Genomic DNA, 19105 nt, shown 5'->3' on the forward strand with positions numbered 1-19105 from the left:
TACAGTGGAGATATTTTCACAAATTCCTGTGATGAAAATATTTTCATTATTATTATTATTATTATTGTTATTATTATATTTATTTATTATTTTTTAATATTTACTACCATGGAAATGTTTTCACAAATGCCTGTGAACTGTCAGTGTTAGTTTTTTTCCCTCTTATGCAGTGACACTTTTTTTTTTTTTTTTTTTTTTTTGTGGTTCTTTTTTTCGGAGCTGGGGACCGAACCCAGGGCCTTGCGCTTCCTAGGCAAGCGCTCTACCACTGAGCTAAATCCCCAACCCCGCAGTGACACTTTTTAACTTATGAAGCATTTACAGCATCTACAAAAAGCAAAAGAGTATCTAATGATTTTTTTATACTTACAAAATCCATACATTATCCTACTATATCTGAGTATTTGGTGGGTCTTATTTGGTGGGTCATTAAGCTATGAAATAAAAAAATTTACAAAGATAAATTTAATCTCTCTTAATTCCCTGAAAACAAAACTACATCAGCCATAACTAACCCTTGACAAATCGCTGTGAAACATTGATTCAACTTTAGCTTTTACAGATGTATAGATATATCTAGATATATTAATCTAGATTAATATATCTATATGATATGTTATATCATATTATATGATATATTAATATATATCATATGATAATTATATAATCTAGATTAATATATCATATAGATATATTAAAATAAAGATATATTCACTAAACAAATCAGTTCAGATATCAAACAGAACTGCGCATTTAAAAATTTTACTTCATGGGGTTGGGGATTTAGCTCAGCACAAGGCCCTGGGTTTGGTCCCCAGCTCCGAAAAAAAGAAAAAAAAATTTTTTACTTCACACCGTAAAACAGAATGAAAAAAACCCGAAAAAGCAAATTGCCCTGTACTTCACGTAATAATGCGCAGGACTAGTTTTATGCCCTCGTGTGGGGCAAAGAACCCAACACCATTTAAACATGCACCCGGGGCCTTAATGTAAAGAAAGAGACGCTCAGGGGATGATTTAGGAAGCAAGGCTGAGAATGATGGGGAAGAAAAAAAAAATCAAACCTCGCTGCTTTTTCGATATAAAAATATCTTTAATATAAAAATCCGCTTCTCTTTAGAAACGATTGGAGAATCTTTTATTTTCGAAAATTCAAAGCTCGTCTTTACTTTTTCTCCTTATCCATGCCCTGTTCTTGGGATCCACTGGGGAGGACACCGGGCACAACTCAGCTTTGGCAGCCATGCCCATCTCTGATGTTTGCACTGATTTTAGAGAATGCAAAGCAACCCCTCTGGATTTAAAAATAACATTTCAACTAAGCCCACGAAATACACATTATATACGTAGAATTTATTTAATTAAATATAACTATATAATGTATATAATCATTTGTATAATTAAATTTAACTTTTATTTTAACTTTTTTATCTTTGCAAAATAAGTGGCTGGAGGAAAAATCCATTTTACAAAAAAAATCTCCCCTCTGGATTTAAAATAACGTTTCAATTAAGCGCACAGAGTACATATTATGTATGTCTGGATTTATATAGAGGTAAACTAAATTTAACTTTTTAATCTTTGCAATATAATTATAATAATTTATATAATTATTGATATAATTTAATTTTAATCTTTGCACAAGCGCTTTGTAAAAAAGTGTGAGGATTTTTCCGGGACCCCCCCTACTCTGTACTCACGACTGGCACACAAGCGCAGTAGATTCCTTGCAAAACATGTTACAGGAGGTGCACACTCACGAACTTTACACAAGGCGCACACTTGCACGTATCACACAGGGTACACATTCACACATGTCACACAAATCGCACACTCACACGTCACAAAAGGCGCACACTCACACGTGTCACACAAGGTTCTAGGGTGTTAGTTCGACTTCTACACAGAGGCGGAGACTTTATATCCCCTTTGCACAAGCGCACAGAACGGAAGTTGGTGACGTCACTTATTCAGGGTTTGGGGCCCGGAACCCCCTCAGAAGTGAGTTTGCATGCGGGGAGCTATCTGTGCGGAACCGGAAGGCGGGGTGGAGGAGTCAGTGAGCTTGGTGGGCGTGGCCAGCTGCAGCTCCTCCAGCTTCTTGATGTAATCGTCACGCAGGGCCAGGAGCTCATTATATCGCTGCTCCATGGGGTGGGGCTGCTGGGGAGAATCACAGACACAGGTCGCCATGTTTGATGGTAGCCATGTTTTATGGTGGCCATGTTGTTTTATGGGAGCCGTGTTTGATGCTAGCTATCCATCCGCCCACTGCCTTCAGAAGAAGCCCCTAAGGACTGACACATGCATCTTCTTTCCTTATACACCACGATGTGTGCATACACGGTGGGGAAACAGCCACCGTCCTAAAATACACAGCGCATTGAGTGCTGCCCGGACATGGAGTGCACATAGTTCTTCTGCGCATGTGCATTGCATCTTTAAGGATTTATCAGCTGATACAGACCCAGTCTCAGATTTGACTTATCAATGACACAAAAAATTCACTAACCACAGGTATACGCTGCTATCTTCTAGAACTTTTTCTTTTCTTTTGAGAGAGGGTCTCATGCAAGCCTCAGATTGACCACGTGGCACAGGCTGGCATCGAACTCCTGACTCTCCTACCCTTCGCCTCCTAATCGTTAGACATATACCACTGCACCACACTGCTCGGGAAACAAGTAGTCGCGTGAGAGGGTCGTCTTCGCACTCACCTGCTGCCGGATCCTGGGGTTCCACCGGATGTAGTAATTCACCCACAGTTCCAGGTGGCGCACGCTGGTGACCGGGTAGATCACGCGGTTGCTCTCCCTTGCGTAGAACGGGTTTGTGAATTCGTCTTTGTTGCTGTTGATCAGGGACCACACAGACACCGTCCTTTCTGCGAGTCTCTGTGCCGGGAGAGAGCGGAAAAAACATCGCTGATGAGACAGCTCCATGGTTAGAACACTGAACTATACCTGGTTTCCGATTCATTTTCTGTTCGTGGGAAATATTTGAACCGGGGCTAGAGGAATAGCTCAGTGGTTACTAATAAATTTTAAAATTCCTATAAAATCAATAAAATTCTCAGAGATTAAATTTTAAAATCCCCCCTCACGTCGCTTTCCACGGAGCTTCACACGGGAGAACCTGTGCACTTTAAAAAAATCACTATTTGTGGAGCGCAAAAGCTTCATGAACTTCCCTAACCTTCTATGTCAGCAGCTGTGTTCTGCTCACCTGTCCCTCCCGTGCCATCTCATGAACTTCCCTACCCTCCTAACGACAGTAGCTGTGCTCTGCTCACCTGTCTCTCCCGTGCCGCCTCACAGTTTAGTAAGAAAGTCCCGAACCGGCAGCTGTACAGGTGATCCAAGATGGCAACCAGGAAGCACTCGTTGAACTCGAAAGCTGTGGGGAACTGGATCGGAAACACGCAAGTGAGAAGGACATGGGAAATCAAACTCGCATGTACACCATGAGCGTCATTACATTAAGAGAAACACACAGACACGCATGCTCACCATGGCTGGAAAGGACATGTGCATCCGCAGCACTGCAACCCTAGTTACTCATGGTGAATATGTAAATATCATGTAAATGTGGGCTGTTCCCTGAGAATATGTAAAAATTATACAAATATGGGTGATTCACTGTGAGTATGTAAACATTATGTAGATGTGGGAGATACATGTATGTAAATATTACGTAAATGTGGGTTATTCACTGTGAATATATAAATATATAAATGTTGGTTATTCACTACGAATATGTAAATATTCTGCAGATGTGAATTATTCACTGTTAATATGTAAATATTATATACATGTGGGTTAAGGGTGAGTATGCAAATATTATGCAAATGTAGGTTATTCACTGCAAATATGTAAATATTACACATGTGGGTTATTCGGCGAGAGCATGCAAATATTATGTAAATATCAGTTATTCACAGAAAAAATGTAAATATGGGTGATTCACTGTGCATATGTGAATATTATGCAAATGAAGGCTACTTGCAGTGAATATGTAAATATGCAAATTATAGGCCATCAGCACAGACCCTGGAGGATTTGTTTTTGGTTCGGTTCATTCCTGTGTATTTTATGAGACGGACGTGCATGCTTGTCAGGTCCAGGAATAAAGAAGAACCAGTGGCCACGTTGACTTTTTAAAATGTTGTGAGTCAGCAGACATGAAGTAAAATAACGTAGTGATATAAGGTCAAAGGTCACGTAAAATAATGCAGTGACATAAGTTCACATATGATGCAAAGTAACATAGTGATATGTCACATGTGACGTGAAATAACGCAGTGCTAATTAAAGAAATAATATCCTATGTACCCATTACTCGGATTCAATGCGTGTTCATTCCTGGTCATGCCCGAGCCTCTTTATTTATTTATGCACTGCTGTGTTCTGCACACGAACCCCAGATGTTATGGCGCTATGTAAACAAGTAACATATGACAGCCCCGTATGTCCTCACCTGCTTCGTCATCTGCCACACGCAGTCGATGAACTGCAGGAAAATCGGGGAGCGGTCGGCATCCGCGTGGTTCTTGTCACCGTGGCCAATTCTCTGAAATAAATGGGTGAGGAAAATTTAAAGGCTGGAGAGGTGGCTCACTCGTCAGTTTTGGGATTAAAGGCCAACACCGCCTTGCTCCGCAACCTCTTATGCAGCACAGAAACTAATTCTTTTTAAAATCCCGACTGGTTCAGTGGTTAGAGCACCGCTTGGAAGTTACTATTTACACTGGGCTGGCTTAGAACTCATTGAGATCCATCAGTTTCTGCCTGAGCACTGGGCCAGAGGGGTGGCCCAATGGTTAGAACATTGAAAGGGCGGCACTCTTTGCGTGTACTCACAGATGAAAACTTGTGTCCGAAGCTGATCCACTCCTTCTGCACCAGGATCTCAAAGCCCTCGATGCTGCGGTAGAAGCCATCGAGCATCAGCATGGCCAGCGTGGTCAGTTGAGCCGTCCGGTCCCAGCCGTCACTGCAGTGCACGAGGACTGAACTCAGCCCCGATGCCACCTTGTCTGCGACCCGGATGGCACCAGTGAGGAGAAGCTGGTGGGGAAAGACATGCAAGGTGTGTGCATAACTTCACGCACGTGTGCACACCATGGTGCATGTGTGCACATTTGTACCTAACTTTACACACGTGTGCATACCATGGTGCATGTGTGCATATTTGTACACAACTTCACACACAAGTGCACAATGCAGTGTTTGTGTGCATATTTGTACATAACTTCACACACGTGTGCATACTGTGCTGCATGTGTGCAGATTTGTACATAACTTCACCCACGTGCGCATAGCATGGTGCATGTGTGGACTCTTTTGTTGTATGTGAACCGTGTGACACATATGAAAGGTCATCTTTTCACATAAATCCCAGAGACAAACAGGAAGAAAGTTGGGGGATCCATACATGGCAGGCAGGTATGTGCAGTGGTCAGCGCTCCTGAGAGGCCTCCCTGCCGTTCTGTCTGCAGGTCTGACCTGAGGCACCTCTGAGAGGAGTCACTGACTTCCTGGGTCACCGCAGCCCAGTTTAGCAAAGCTCGGGTCCCAGTGCGTGCTTACAACAAAAAGGCGACTATTTTGGAAAATATTATATTATATATTATATATCACGTATCCTGTGCTTTCCGATTATATCCCTGCAATATTATTATTATTATATTATTATTATTGTTATTATTATTATTATTTTTAAATCACATCCCCGAAAACAAGACAGGTACTACTGTTGGCGATGATGGGAAGAAGCGCTCAGGAGCCCAAAAAGCATATAATAGAAAATATATAATATAATACAATACAAGGAGCCTAGGTAACAGTTTTCTATTATTATTACTTATTATTTATTAATTGTTATTCTTATTTATTATTACTATTATTAACTACTTATTATTATTATTGCTCATTATTCAATAAATTGGCGAATCCTAAATAAACCCACATGAGACTTATTTACCACTAATGAGACTGGAAGACACATCTCTACAGGCTCTAAAAATAAGACATAATAATATATAATAATATAATAACAATAATACATAATATCTAAAAATAAGATACAATGATGGTATGGAATCTTCAATTCAGGCCCATCAATTATAAGAAACGTAAAGCTGTTGAATGTAGAATCTTCCGCTATAGCCTCTCCCAGGACTCAAAACTTTTAAATATTTAAGGGAAAATATCACCTCCAAAATATATATTATACTGTATTATTTTTATTATTATTACTTATTGTCACTTTTATTATCATTTACTATTATTCTCATCATTATTTATTATTATTTTTATTACTATTATTTACTATTATTATTATTATTATTATTATTATTCATTATTCAATAAATTGGTGAATCCTAAATAAACCCACATGAGACTTATTTACCACCGATGAGACTGGAAGACACATCTCTACAGGCTCTAAAAGACATAATAATATATAATAATAATATGATAACATCACCTCTGAAATAGTTACCATTCTATACCTTTAAGGTTTACTTACCTTGATGTGCTCTAACCAATGGGTGGACTCCAAGCTGGACAGCCAATGAGCTTCCTCCACGTGGGGGTACACGATGTCCCTCACCCTCCGTAAGGATTCCCGCATCACGTGGATGTTGTGGATGTCCAGGAAGGAGAGCTCCGCGTGAGGGTACGCGTCCTCGCCCTCATAGCCGCCTCCCGTTGCCTGGGAGATGACAAGGTTACAGTCACATGGGTTTTCTGGTTCATCTGTCACTCACTGAGCCACACCGTCTCATTTTAAAATTTTCAAAATTTTATCTCTAACCTCTAAAAAAATTAAAATTTTAAAAAAATTTAGAAAAAATAGTTAATGTGAAAAAATTTCTAAAAATTTAGAACAATTAATGTGAAAATTTTTTAAAAATTTAAAAAAGTAGTTAATGTAAATTAAATGTAAATTACTCAAAAAAAAAATCAAGATCCGTGTCTATGATCATAAAATATATACGTGGACCCGCTCACGCTCATTTCCTACTCACACTCATTTCCTATTCACTCATTTCCTATTTACACTAATTTTCACGCTCACACTCATTTTCACACTCACACCCATTTCCTACTCAAACTCATTTTCACACTCATTTCCTACTCACTCATTTCACACTCACACTCATTTTCACGCTCACACTCATTTCCATACTCACACTCATTTTCACACCATCCTATACAATGGCCATTTACGAGTACAAATGTGTACAAAGGAATCTTTGGATAAAACGATAGATTTCAGGTTAAATGGCAGCAGCTTCCCACAATTCCCTGAGGAGGCCCCACTGCATTACAGGACAGGGGTGGGCGTGCAGGATGGCTCGGGCTCCAGGGACTGTGTTTTGCATGAGGTGACTGACAGTTGTAGATGACCGCATCAGTATTTTATCGTTCATTTATTCTTTTATTTATTCTTCCATCTGCCCATTGCTGGGATTCGAACCAATGAGACTTCGAAAATAATGACACGAAAATTCAAAATAAATCCGCGTGTCATGGCTAACATGGCAGTTCCTACTTGAGGTTCACGGGCCACGCTCACCTTGTTGGCCACCGCATTGACGCCGGGCCGCGCATCGTAAATTGTGAGCTTCGAGGTCTGCTTATTGGTTTCCCGGATGATGTCCAGGTATCTCTCATCATCTCTGCTTCTCTTCCCGCCCACACCAACCAGAGGCTGACTGCACCGCATGATCGCCGCCCTGTTCTCTGGGTGGATCCACGACAGCACCTGAGGCGGGTCAGACAGTTCAGTCTGTGGAGAGTCTCTAGGAGGGCTGAGGGGGTGGCCCAATGGTTAGAGCATGGGCTATCCTCTCAGAGGTCCCGAGTTCAAATACCAGCAACCACATGGTGGCTCACAACTATCTGTGATGGGATCTGATGCCCTCTTTTGGTGTGTCTGAAGACAGTTACAGTGTCCTCATATACATTAAATAAGTAAACTTATATATAATAAATAAATAAAAATTCTTTGCTCTTCCTCAATGCAACATACGAGGAAGAAGACGCAAAGGAAGCGAAGAGAAAAACAGTCTGCTTTCCTGATGTGGCTCATCCTTAGACACTGTTTGCAATTGGCTGGGAAGCCCAGTGAGTGGTGCTGAGCTTCTCAGTTTCCCAAAGCAATTAAAAAAAAAATTAAAAAATTAAAAATGTTTGTCATACCTTTTACTTTCAGAATATACATTCATTCATTCATTCATTCATTCATTCATTGAGCAGGTTGTGAATGGGCCGAGGGTTTGCAGAAAACCCTGTGCACACACACGTCCTCCAAATCCCGTCTCCTCTTTGCAGCATGGCTTAATCAACGTCAAGTGAGATCCTGCACCACACCGGGTGTTGCACCACGGTGCAGACGGCAACCACTGTCCTGCCCTTCCTTCCTCCATCACCAAGGTGGGCTGTGAACTGTGACAGGACCTCAGGAAGGGCAGTCAGTGCTCTAACTACTGTGCCATCTCTCCAGTCCCTGACCGAAGCTATTTTTTTTTTTTTTTTGTCGGAGCTAAGGACCGAATCCAGGGCCTTTCGCTTGCTAGGCAAGCACTCTACCACTGAGCTAAATCCCCAACCCGCTTTTTTTTTTTTAAAAAAAGATTTATTTATTTATTCATTTTATGTATAGGATTGTTCTCTTTTCACGCACGCCAAAAGAGGGCGTCGGATTCCATGAAACACGGTTGTGAACCACCAAGCAGTTGCGGGGAACTGAACTCGGGACCTCAGGAAGCACATAGCCAGTGCTCTAACCACTGAGCAATCTCAGTACTCTAACCGCTAAGGTATCATCTGAGGGAACTGGGACATGGTACTCACGGGAATCCGGTTTCTGGACCTAAAGGTTGCAACTCTTCTGAGGTCATCATCGGACGCACGGTAGGGGACGACCAGGAGGGCAGGGTAGGTGTCACAGAGCTCGTAGCGCTGATTGACGAAACTTATCCGCCAATGGCGATCGGGGAGGCCCTGCGGGGCAGAGAGAGGCCTGGAGTCGGCAGGAAGTGACTCAGTGTGTGCAGTGTCCAGGGTGTGATTTCCTTCTGCCATGACAGGCGCATGTGTGTGTGAGCACAGCGTGATTGGCAGCCTGGCTGTTTACAATGGGGATGTCAATCAAGGATGTCGATCAAGAATCCAGACAACATGAGTACTAACCACAGCATGATTAGCAGCCTGGCTATTCACGATGAGGATGCCAATCAATCAAGGATGTCAATCAACAATCCAGACAACACGAGTGCTGACCTCAGCGTGATCGACAGTCTAGCTATTCACGATGGGGATGTCAATCATGGATGTTAATGATTGGCAGCCTGGCTAATTACTATGAGGATGTCAATCAATCAAGGATGTCAATGATTGGCAGCCTAGCTATTTACCAACAATTTGCATTTAATAACAATATTAATGATTTATTTATCATTTCCTGTTGCATGTTTGCGACTCAACGCACACCACACGATGTGTTCACCGACTCACCTGCCTTCTGTACTCTTCAACCGGGTTGTAAATCGCCCATCCATCCACTTTAAACTTCTCCTCGTTCACGAATGCAAACAACGGCTAGGAGAGGCCAGAGACAAGAGAGTCAATTCCATGTGGTCCATGACAGTCTATAAATTATTCTCTGGTGTATATAAATCATTTATGCTTTAATTTTTCACATTTTTCACAAATAAATTTGTTTTAATTTTTCACAAATAGATTCCATAGATTCATTAACTGTGAAATTGCAACTCACACTGAAAGTCACAACAAAAAACAAGTGTGGAAAATTAAGACGAGTCTCATGTTAACTTCCGTCTTCAGGAATCATTACTTTTAAAACTTTGATTTTCCTATGGCTATGAAAGTCACCTTTGTGCTTTTTTCCCCCAAAATGACGGTACACACACACACACAAACACACACACACACCATACACATACATACATATGTATATACATATAGGTATATGGGCTTAGCAGGTTGCACTTATGTGTGTGACAAATAATGTGGCCTGATCCTAGTAACGTAGAAAATATTTATATAGATTTTTAAAATCTATAGAATCTATTTGATGGGCTGGGTTTGGAGCCAATTCTTCCAAAAGCTTCCTTCGGTGTCACTACGGGGCAGGAAGCGCTCATGAACCCCTCCTAAAAACCGATAAAGCCACACACCCCAAAAACCCTCTAACTTCCTCATTAAAATGAGAACTACAACCACCTACTACAGCAAAAACCCAAAACGCCAGAGAGAGAAAATGGAGGGTGGTTTTGGGGTGCGACCCTTCTTCCTCAGTCTGTTCACCCTGCTGACATTTTGGTATGCAGCTCCTTTGGGAGGGTTCAACCCCAGCGCCGGCTTCCATTCAGCCCTGGGTTTGGGACACAGCTCCTTTGGGAGTGCTCAACCCCAAAGCTGGCTTCCATTCAGCCCTGAGTTTGATCCTCATTGCCACACCAACTAGACACTGACCCCTACACTGCAGAGGTGGAAGCATGAGGATTGGAAATTCCAAGTCATCCTTGGCTAAATGGTGAATTCTAGGCCAGCCTTAGCTACTTCGAGACCATTATATATATATTTTATTATTATTATTATTATTATTATTATTATTATTATATTATGTTATAATATTAATATATTATACATATAATTGATATTTATATGTTTATTATAGATTTATAGATTTTTTTATGATTTTTCAATAGCGATTTCTTTCCCTTGTCCTCCTACTCGTGGGTGTTGACCTCGTATGTGTTGAGAGCTGGGGGTGAGAGGATGTCCGCCATGCTGGGCGACATGTGTCTTTCGCTCAGGAGGTCGGGGTGATGACAGGATCATGAGTTTTGGGTTAGCCTGGGCAAATGTAGTTCTAGAGAAGATGTTGCAGGCCACACCAATGCTCAGGCGAGTCCAGAACATTACCAGGTTGTAAGCCAGGGGGAAGGCGTGTCTGGTGAGGACGTCAAAGATGTCCCTCCTGCTGTGTCCTTCCTGCTTCAGAGCGAACCTCAGGTTCCTCAGGTCCTAGAGGTGAAGAAGAAGGCAAGGCTGAGTCTTTGGGGATAAACATGAGAATCAGCAACGTGTAAATTAGCAAACAAACAACAACAAAAAAAATAAATAATAAATGAATTAATAAAAAATAAATAGTAAGTAATAAAAATAACGAATGATAAATAATAAAAATAAATATTAAATAATAATAATGAAAAATAAAAAATAAAAAACTTTTCAATTAAGTGACAAACATGAAAATTACCAAAAAAGAAAAAACCTTTTCGGGGTTGGGGATTTAGCTCAGTGGTAGAGTGCTTGCCTAGGAAGCGCAAGGCCCTGGGTTCAGTCCCCAGCTCCGGGAAAAAAAAAAAAAAAAAAAAAAAAAAAAAAAAAAAAAAAAAAAAAAAGAAAAAAGAAAAGAAAAAACCTTTTCATGAAAAATAGCAGGCGCTGGGGATTTAGCTCAGTGGTAGAGTGCTTGCCTAGCAAGCTCAAGGCCCTGGGTTCGGTCCCCAGCTCCGGAAAAAAAAAAAAAAAAGAAAAAAGAAAAATAGCAAAAAATACAAATAAACAAAAAAAAAAAAAAAAAAAAAAACCCAACCAAAAAAAACTTTTCAATAAAGTGAGAAGATTCACCTACGTACAAGGGTAAATTATTTTAAACTATATTTCTATATGCTATCTTGACATAACATATTTGAAGGAGAGGCAGATACAGAACCATCGTAGCTTATTCTCTGCCCACCTCTATGTGCACTGCTTTGCACGAAGTTCTTAGTTATTAAATAGCCATCATATACCACCTCACAGCGCTATCTGCTACCAAACATAATCTTGTCGTTGCAACACGCAAATGCCCACCCCCTAAATGGTTGGTTGGTTGGTTGGTTTGTTTGTTTGTTTGTTTATTTATTTATTTATTTTATTCTCACACAAGGGATAAACTTTTACTGGCGATTTTATGTTCAGAGGGTTCTATATAAACCTCATTAATGTCTTCCACGTTGGATATCATTTTACCCTCAGGAGCTGTGAATTAATGGTCAGAACTGGATCTTAATGGCGGGTCTTTAATAGGCAAGAAGGACTTTTAAACCGAATCTAAATGACATAGGGTCCTCAAACATCTGTTTGCATTAAACATAGGGTTCTACCTTATTTTTAAGAATATTTATAGGTTGTGTGGGAGTTTTTCACTTCCTGCTATTCTTACACACGACAACATCCATACTTTGCACGGGTGATTTCTGTCTACCAATGGTGACCACGGTGGCCCTGTCAAACATAGGGGTGAGGAAGAGAGGATAGAATATAATATAGTATATAATATATAATATATAATATAGTATGTATAATATAGAATATCAGAATATAATATAGTTTATAATATGTATGATATATAATACAATATATGTAATATAGAATATATAGAACATATTAATTTTAGTATATGTGCTGCCGAAGCAAGCACTATAGAACATATTAAAAACACTATGTTTGACAATGTAGTAAACATTAACTGATATGAGAATATAAATAAATAAATATAAATGTAAATTTTCCTATGGATGGGGCGGCAGGTTCCTTACTGGTATGACAGTCACTTCCATGTCGCCAACCTGTGAGCTATACTGTCTCCAGTGACTTTTTCCGTAAACCATTTGACACGAAACACAAAGACCCTTCGTCAACGTAAATCTGAGCACATCTAGTTATGAAAACTATACACATCTGGGCAAGTCTCAAATCACTTTGATTGGCAGCAGGAGAACACGTAGCAGATGCCTTCCGTGACCCTTCTGTGACCCTAAAACATCTGCTATATGGACAAGTGTGTTCTGAAATAAGCATGATGAGTCGTGTACTGCCAAGATGTCTGACGGGCGAGCTAACTGTGCTGTTTGCACAATGGTTAGCGTCCTCGCATTTGGAGTGTGGCTTGGGCACTCATGGCACCATAGCAGCCAAGCTCCCTGACCCTTCCCAGAGGCTTCTATGTTGTGTCCGAGAAGTTTGCGACTGGTTTTCCCACTCACCATCCCAAATTTTATATATATATATGTGTGTGTGTGTGTGTGTATAAAATTATTATTATTTTTATTATATTTTAGCCACTGCCACTCCCAAATAAACTATTAAGCCACTGGCTCACCAACCCAAATAATATATATATAATATCTCAGCCACTGCCACTGGAATGTTTGCTGTAGTAAGGATGCACCCTGTTCACAGAGGGCAAAATCTCCTCTACGTCTCCTTCCTTGCGTCACACGAGGGTGTCAAGGCGGTGACGTGCAGGACATAAAGACCCATAAAGCCACCCTGACCACCAAGCTACCGTGATTATGGTGCCCTGACAGTCTGGGGAGGAGGAGGAGGAGAACAAAATGAAGGTTTATAAAATGTTATCTATACATTATCTAAACATGTATATGTCTCTTTTCCACCCCAGCCAGCTCATGGGTTGACTATGTCTCTGACAAAGTCTCTCTCCCAACTATGAGTCCACAACTTTACATTATTAATAAGAGATTCTGATGATTTGAAACCATAGATAACTCTCTACCTATAGATGACTCTCTATCGTTCAATGCTAATATACACAATGCTAATGTATATAATGCTAATGTATATTTTTCTTTGTGGAAGGATGTATTGAATCCCTTACTTTGCAGGTGATATCAAGGCCGTAGGAATTCTCTCCTCGACTCGTCACGCCTCCCATTTTCTCTATTCTCGATATCACGCCTAGGGGGACGTCAAGAATCGGAGCCAAGTCCTGCAGTGAATAAAAATCACAAAACTCAGTATTTCTGTCAATGTAATGGGCACATCAAAGATGTGTAAAAATAACCATCAGCTTTCAAGGTATCTTTCCTTGCATCGGTGCATTCACCACTTCAGGGTGGAAGGGTTTGAGTATTAAAATAGGCAAATAGATCATCAAAATGCATCCCCAAAATGTGCGCTAACCACTGTACTCTAACCACCTCTCCTTTATTCTGAGGAAGCATCTGTGTAGCTTGGTAAACATCTCTAAGTTGTTTGTTTATCTGTGCGGCTGGTTAAGAACCACTGTCCTGCAACAATGTGCGCTAACCACTATACTGTCCTGTACTAATGTGTGCTAACCACTGTACTCTAACCATCTCTCTCATGATCTACTCACCGTCTCCAGACTTCTCAGGTAGAGACGGTAATTGGTGATGTAAAGTCGTCCCTTTACGGGGCCGCTGAAGGGACAAATGTAGATGACTTCCTTGTCTGAGAAGATAAGAAAAGTGCCCTAAAATAAGGGAAATGGACACCGAGATACACGACAGAGTGACTAACCACTAGGCTGGGTGTTACAGTCGACAACCACCAACCACGCATCACTAACCACTAGGCTAGCAACCACCAACCACACGTGACCAACCACTAGGCTACAGAGGTCATTTCCTTACACTGAGGACATTCCTTACACTGAGCTCTCGCTCACTCACTCACTTTGGTGCACAGGTAGCCTGCTGAGCAGCGCGCTCTCGAAGAACTCTATGGTCAGGAAAGGTGTGTGGCCCCAGGCATAGAAGCTCCTTACCAGTGATGGCTGATTCCCCTGGGAGGCGAGGCCCACTCTTGCTCATATCCTGACGGACTCCATCTTGAGACACCTGCAAGTGAAAGGAGCATGGGATGGAGGTGGCTGCTTCACACCTGAGTGTGAGGGCTGACAACAGAGTATAAACAAGGCTTGGGGTGAGCGTTTGCAAAAGCGAATGCCATTTTACAAATATTCTATTTAAATCTTTCCTAAATAAAATAAAAGATAATTAAATAAAAACAAGGTTGGGTGATCAATAAAATCATGGGATGAACAATAAAAAAATCGATAAAATAAAAAATAAAAAAATAAAATCATAAAATAAAAAATAAAATAAATAAAATAAAAATAAATGAAATAAAAATAAAATAAAAAATAAATAAAATCGCATCTCTATCGCCTCATGCTGTACGAACGCGCAACGAAATTCACGGTTCCATGTGACCCAGATGACCACGTAACACAAATACTGGGAGAGAGAGAGAGAGACGTGGAAAGATTCAGAGAAGCGTGAAAAACACAAACGCAAACTCACCTTCCTCATGGACTCACGCTCCACGGGGTGTGCATCACAGTCAGAGGCTGACGAGGACGCCATCCTGGAACCTAAGGGAAACAAAATTCTCCATGAGCCAAACGTGCACCATGATTTTAGACACATGACATCAGAGAGTTAATTATTATATTATATTATATTATTTATTATTGTTTGTTATTTATTATCAACTTGCATCACTATTTCAGGCATGCGACATCCAAGAGTTATTATTATATTGTCAAAGAGTTATTATTAAATTATATTATCTATCTATTATTTATTGCTGGTTTTTTGTTATTATATTTCTATATCATCGAAAAGCTATTATATTATTATATCATCAAAAAGTTATTATTATATTACTTATTACTTATTGTTTATTGTTTATTATTATTTATTATTATATCACCAGAGAGTCAATTATTATATCATTATACTGTCAGTTATTATTATATTATTAAATTATATTATTTATTATTTATCACTTATTATTCATTATTTATTGTTTATTATTTATCATTATATCATCAAAGAGTTAATTATTTCACGAGAACACACAGCACTTGATGTCGCAGGCCCTGCTTGTATCCCGTGGCCAACACAGCAAACAGCACAAACATCTGGCCAGATGTGCACAGGCGGGAAACGTCCATAAGAGAAAGGCGTTTGAGGCCACTACATAGTCTATAGGTAGCAGTCATGATAATTAATTAATAACCTATAGGTTAGGGTACTCCATAATCTATAGGTCACAGTCACGGCAATTGCTGCATAACCTATAGGTCAGGGCACTCCATAATCTATATAGGTCACGATCACGGCCATTACTGCATAATCTATAGGTTACAGTCACGACAATTACTGCATAATCTATAGGTCAGGGCACTCCATAATCTATATGTCACAGTCGCGGCCATTGCTGCATAATCTATAGGTTATGATCACAGCAATTACTGCACAACCTATAGGTCAGGGCACTCCATAATCTATAGGTTACAGTTACGGCAGTTGCTGCATAACCTATAGGTCAGGGCACTCCAAAATCTATATAGGTCACGGTCACGGCCATTACTGCATAATCTATAGGTTACAGTCACGGCAATTACTGCATAATCTATAGGTCAGGGTACTCCATAATCTATATGTCACAGTCGTGGCCATTGCTGTATAATCTATAAGTTATGGTCACCGCAATTATTGTGTAAACTATAGGTCAGGGTACTCTATAATCTACAGGTCACAGTTGCAACGATCCTTCCATAATGTAAAGGTCACAGTCGCGACAATTTCTCTGTAATCTATAGGTGACAGTTACAGCAATCACTCCAAGGCTATGCATTTCACTCTGGTTTATATTAATATTAAATATTTAATATTTATATATTAAATGGCAGATCCCGCAGAAGACATCAGATTATTCTAGAAAAATTGTATGCACGGCGCTCGAGTTGCCATCTTAAAGAAAACAAACAAATAAACAAAAACCCTGTAATATTTACCATGTACAACATGAATGTAGTTTCTACGCCATTTAATGTATAGGCAATGTATAGGCATTGAAGTAGAACTATGGAAGAATTATATCACTCATATAATTATATATTACATATTGTATAATTATTATATATTTACTCAGGTAAATGATATATACATGCAATATATAGACAATATATAGGCATTGAAGCAGAACTATGGAAGAATTATATCGCTCATATAATTATATAATATATATAATATATTTTATACATACAACAGGCATGAAATTTCTACACCACTTAATGGAAAGACAGTGTATACACAATGTACAGGCACTGAAGCTGAACTATGAAAGGAGTTATACAATATATATTGTAATTATATCATATCCCTCACACAATTCCCCTTTGAGAATTATTTTCCGCATTAAGGAATTTAACGAGAAGCAGATTTGACTGACATCCAATTCGTAGAAATTATTTAGGATTTTCTAGTCCTCACTGAACGCAACACTGTCTGAAGCGCTGAGAGGAAACCCTTTGATTATTTATTTATTTTTTATTATTTATTTATTATTTGTTATAATTTGTTATCATATATTTATTATTCATTTGTTTATCACTTATTTATTTACTGTTTGTTATTTGTTATTATCATTTATTATTCTGATTTTTCAGATAAAAGCAATGAGCCGCCCATGTAAGCAGCTTGTAAGCATGTAAGCACCATGTAAGCACCGTACGCACGGGCTGGACCAATGGAGCCTCCGCAGGGTGAGCGTCTGGGACTCAGATTTGTTTTGTTTTGTTTTGTAATGTGCGAGTTTGACCGGAATAAGAACTAAAACGTTGGCTCCTCTACCTGTAAACGTGACGTTGGGTTTTTTGTTTTATGTTCGACACACCCTATATCAACTCCACCCCTTATATCAAATATATATAATATATGTCAAATATCACATCACATCGTATTTATGCCTTGATGATGTGCTTCCTTGTCTTCCTGGTGCACGCATAGGCCACGTTTAAGGAACACATGGCATCTCTGATGACTGGAGAGAGATAAGTTAGGCCTTTAACATAAAGAGACCAATCGTATATAATGAGAGCAATTATAACCCCAAAGAACAAATAGCTGCTTTTGCACACTTTTGCACACGTCGCAAACCTGCTGCACCGCTGCCAGTCTCCACGTCCTCCGCACACGGAGGCTCCCAAAACCTCGCTGTGACCCTGAGAAATGGCTTCAACTCCTCTGTCATCGAATCTGAGGAATGCTCAGATCCTTCCCAGTGCATATGAGGAATAAAAAGCCCGGTAGTAAAGTGGGTGGTTCCTTTGGGGTGGGTGATCCAACATGGCCTGAACTGCGGTAAAACTTCTGGGTCAGTACTGAGGGTGGACACTTCACAGTGACCCTAAATGACCTGTGATAAGAGGGATCCAGGCCTGACGGATGCCGGGAAACCCCCAGAGACCTGACTTGTGACGTCAGTTTTGTCCTTAAGTTGCCTGAAGCCTGTGTCCAGTCAGCCTTTCCCGCGCCTCAGTTTCCCCATTGAGGAAACCACTGAACTACCCTGTCAATGCCCGGTCATTTGCAAAAGGCTCTGATTGCACTGTGGCTAAGATGGATCTGGTTTAGAAACCAGCTGCAACCAGCTTGCCTCGTGTCCCTCACGTGTCCATCAAACCCATAATGTATATTTTTCACGAGCCCATAATGTATATTTTTCACACGAGAGTGGCTTTATTTCTTGCTAATTTTACTAAAATTAGTTTTCACTTCCTGAGCTCCAAAGACAGTGCAGCTCACCCAACAGAGCTTCTTACTGACCATGCACACTTTCGGTCGGGTCTATTTACACACCCGAACTCAGGAAACGCCCCTGGGGGCTTGGCCTCGGACTGATAACTTGACCTCTGCTGCGCCACGCACTGGGCAACCTCAGACAAGGAAGCACAGCGCACGCAATGCGGGGTCAGGCTCGGCCTCCGACTGATACTTGACCTCTGCTGCGCCACGCACTGGGCAACCTCACGCAGGGAAGCACAGCGCACGCAATGCGGGGTCAGGCTCGGCCTCCGACTGATACTTGACCTCTGCTGCGCCACGCACTGGGAAACCTCACGCAGGGAAGCAAAGCGCACGCAATGGTGAAAAGCAGAGCAGAGCGAGCCCACAAGGAGTAGCCTGCCTACAGCTACGGGGCCTTCGCGCTGCCCGGCAGGGGATCGGGGGTCTCCACTTCTCCCATCCGGGTCCCCGCAACGCCAGGGCCACTGAAAAAGAGAACCCACCTGAGACTCCGGGGGCCGCTGGTGCCAACGCGCTCGCCACGCCCCCGCCACGATCGCCGCGCCCCCGCCACGATCGCCGAGCCCCCGCCACGCTCGCCGCGCCCCCGCCACGCTCGCCCCGCCCCCGCCACGCTCGTCCGGTCCCCGACACGCTCCTTGCGGTCCCCCAGAC

General features: G+C 41.0%; 1 protein-coding gene across 2 annotated transcripts; it reads right to left on the bottom strand.

Moving 5' to 3' along the window:
- Positions 1 to 1072: 1072 nt before the first annotated feature.
- On the bottom strand, positions 1073 to 19030 carry Mtm1 (myotubularin 1). Of its 2 annotated transcripts, none has more exons than NM_001399293.1 (15): positions 18934 to 19030; positions 15155 to 15225; positions 14617 to 14689; positions 14206 to 14300; positions 13705 to 13815; positions 10962 to 11063; positions 9528 to 9611; positions 8865 to 9014; positions 7585 to 7773; positions 6532 to 6717; positions 4860 to 5066; positions 4477 to 4569; positions 3293 to 3406; positions 2718 to 2894; positions 1073 to 2160 (listed from the first exon to the last, which is right to left on the bottom strand). In NM_001399293.1, exons 2-15 carry the CDS (start codon positions 15215 to 15217, stop codon positions 1996 to 1998), a joined length of 1809 nt encoding a protein of 602 aa, NP_001386222.1. In that variant the 5' UTR covers positions 15218 to 15225; positions 18934 to 19030; the 3' UTR covers positions 1073 to 1995. The 2 variants fall into 2 exon arrangements, with proteins under 2 accessions (NP_001386222.1, NP_001013065.2); NM_001013047.2 differs by having other exon boundaries at positions 1073 to 2163.
- Positions 19031 to 19105: the final 75 nt, after the last annotated feature.

The sequence above is a fragment of the Rattus norvegicus genome, chromosome 6 (assembly GCF_036323735.1).
Source record: "Rattus norvegicus strain BN/NHsdMcwi chromosome 6, GRCr8, whole genome shotgun sequence".
Lineage (NCBI taxonomy): Eukaryota > Metazoa > Chordata > Mammalia > Rodentia > Muridae > Rattus > Rattus norvegicus.

What these genes read in the sequence shown, in the direction of transcription:
- Mtm1 (NM_001013047.2), bottom strand. Translation starts at nt 15,217, where the DNA reads ATGGCGTCCTCGTCAGCCTCTGACTGTGATGCACACCCCGTGGAGCGT. An exon ending in TCCCCCTGGCTTACAACCTG is followed by an intron (nt 9,612 to 10,961) that starts GTAATGTTCTGG and finishes GGCCTCTCCTAG; the next exon opens with CCGTTGTTTGCATTCGTGAA. An exon ending in TTGAAGAGTACAGAAGGCAG is followed by an intron (nt 9,015 to 9,527) that starts GTGAGTCGGTGA and finishes TCTGCCCCGCAG; the next exon opens with GGCCTCCCCGATCGCCATTG.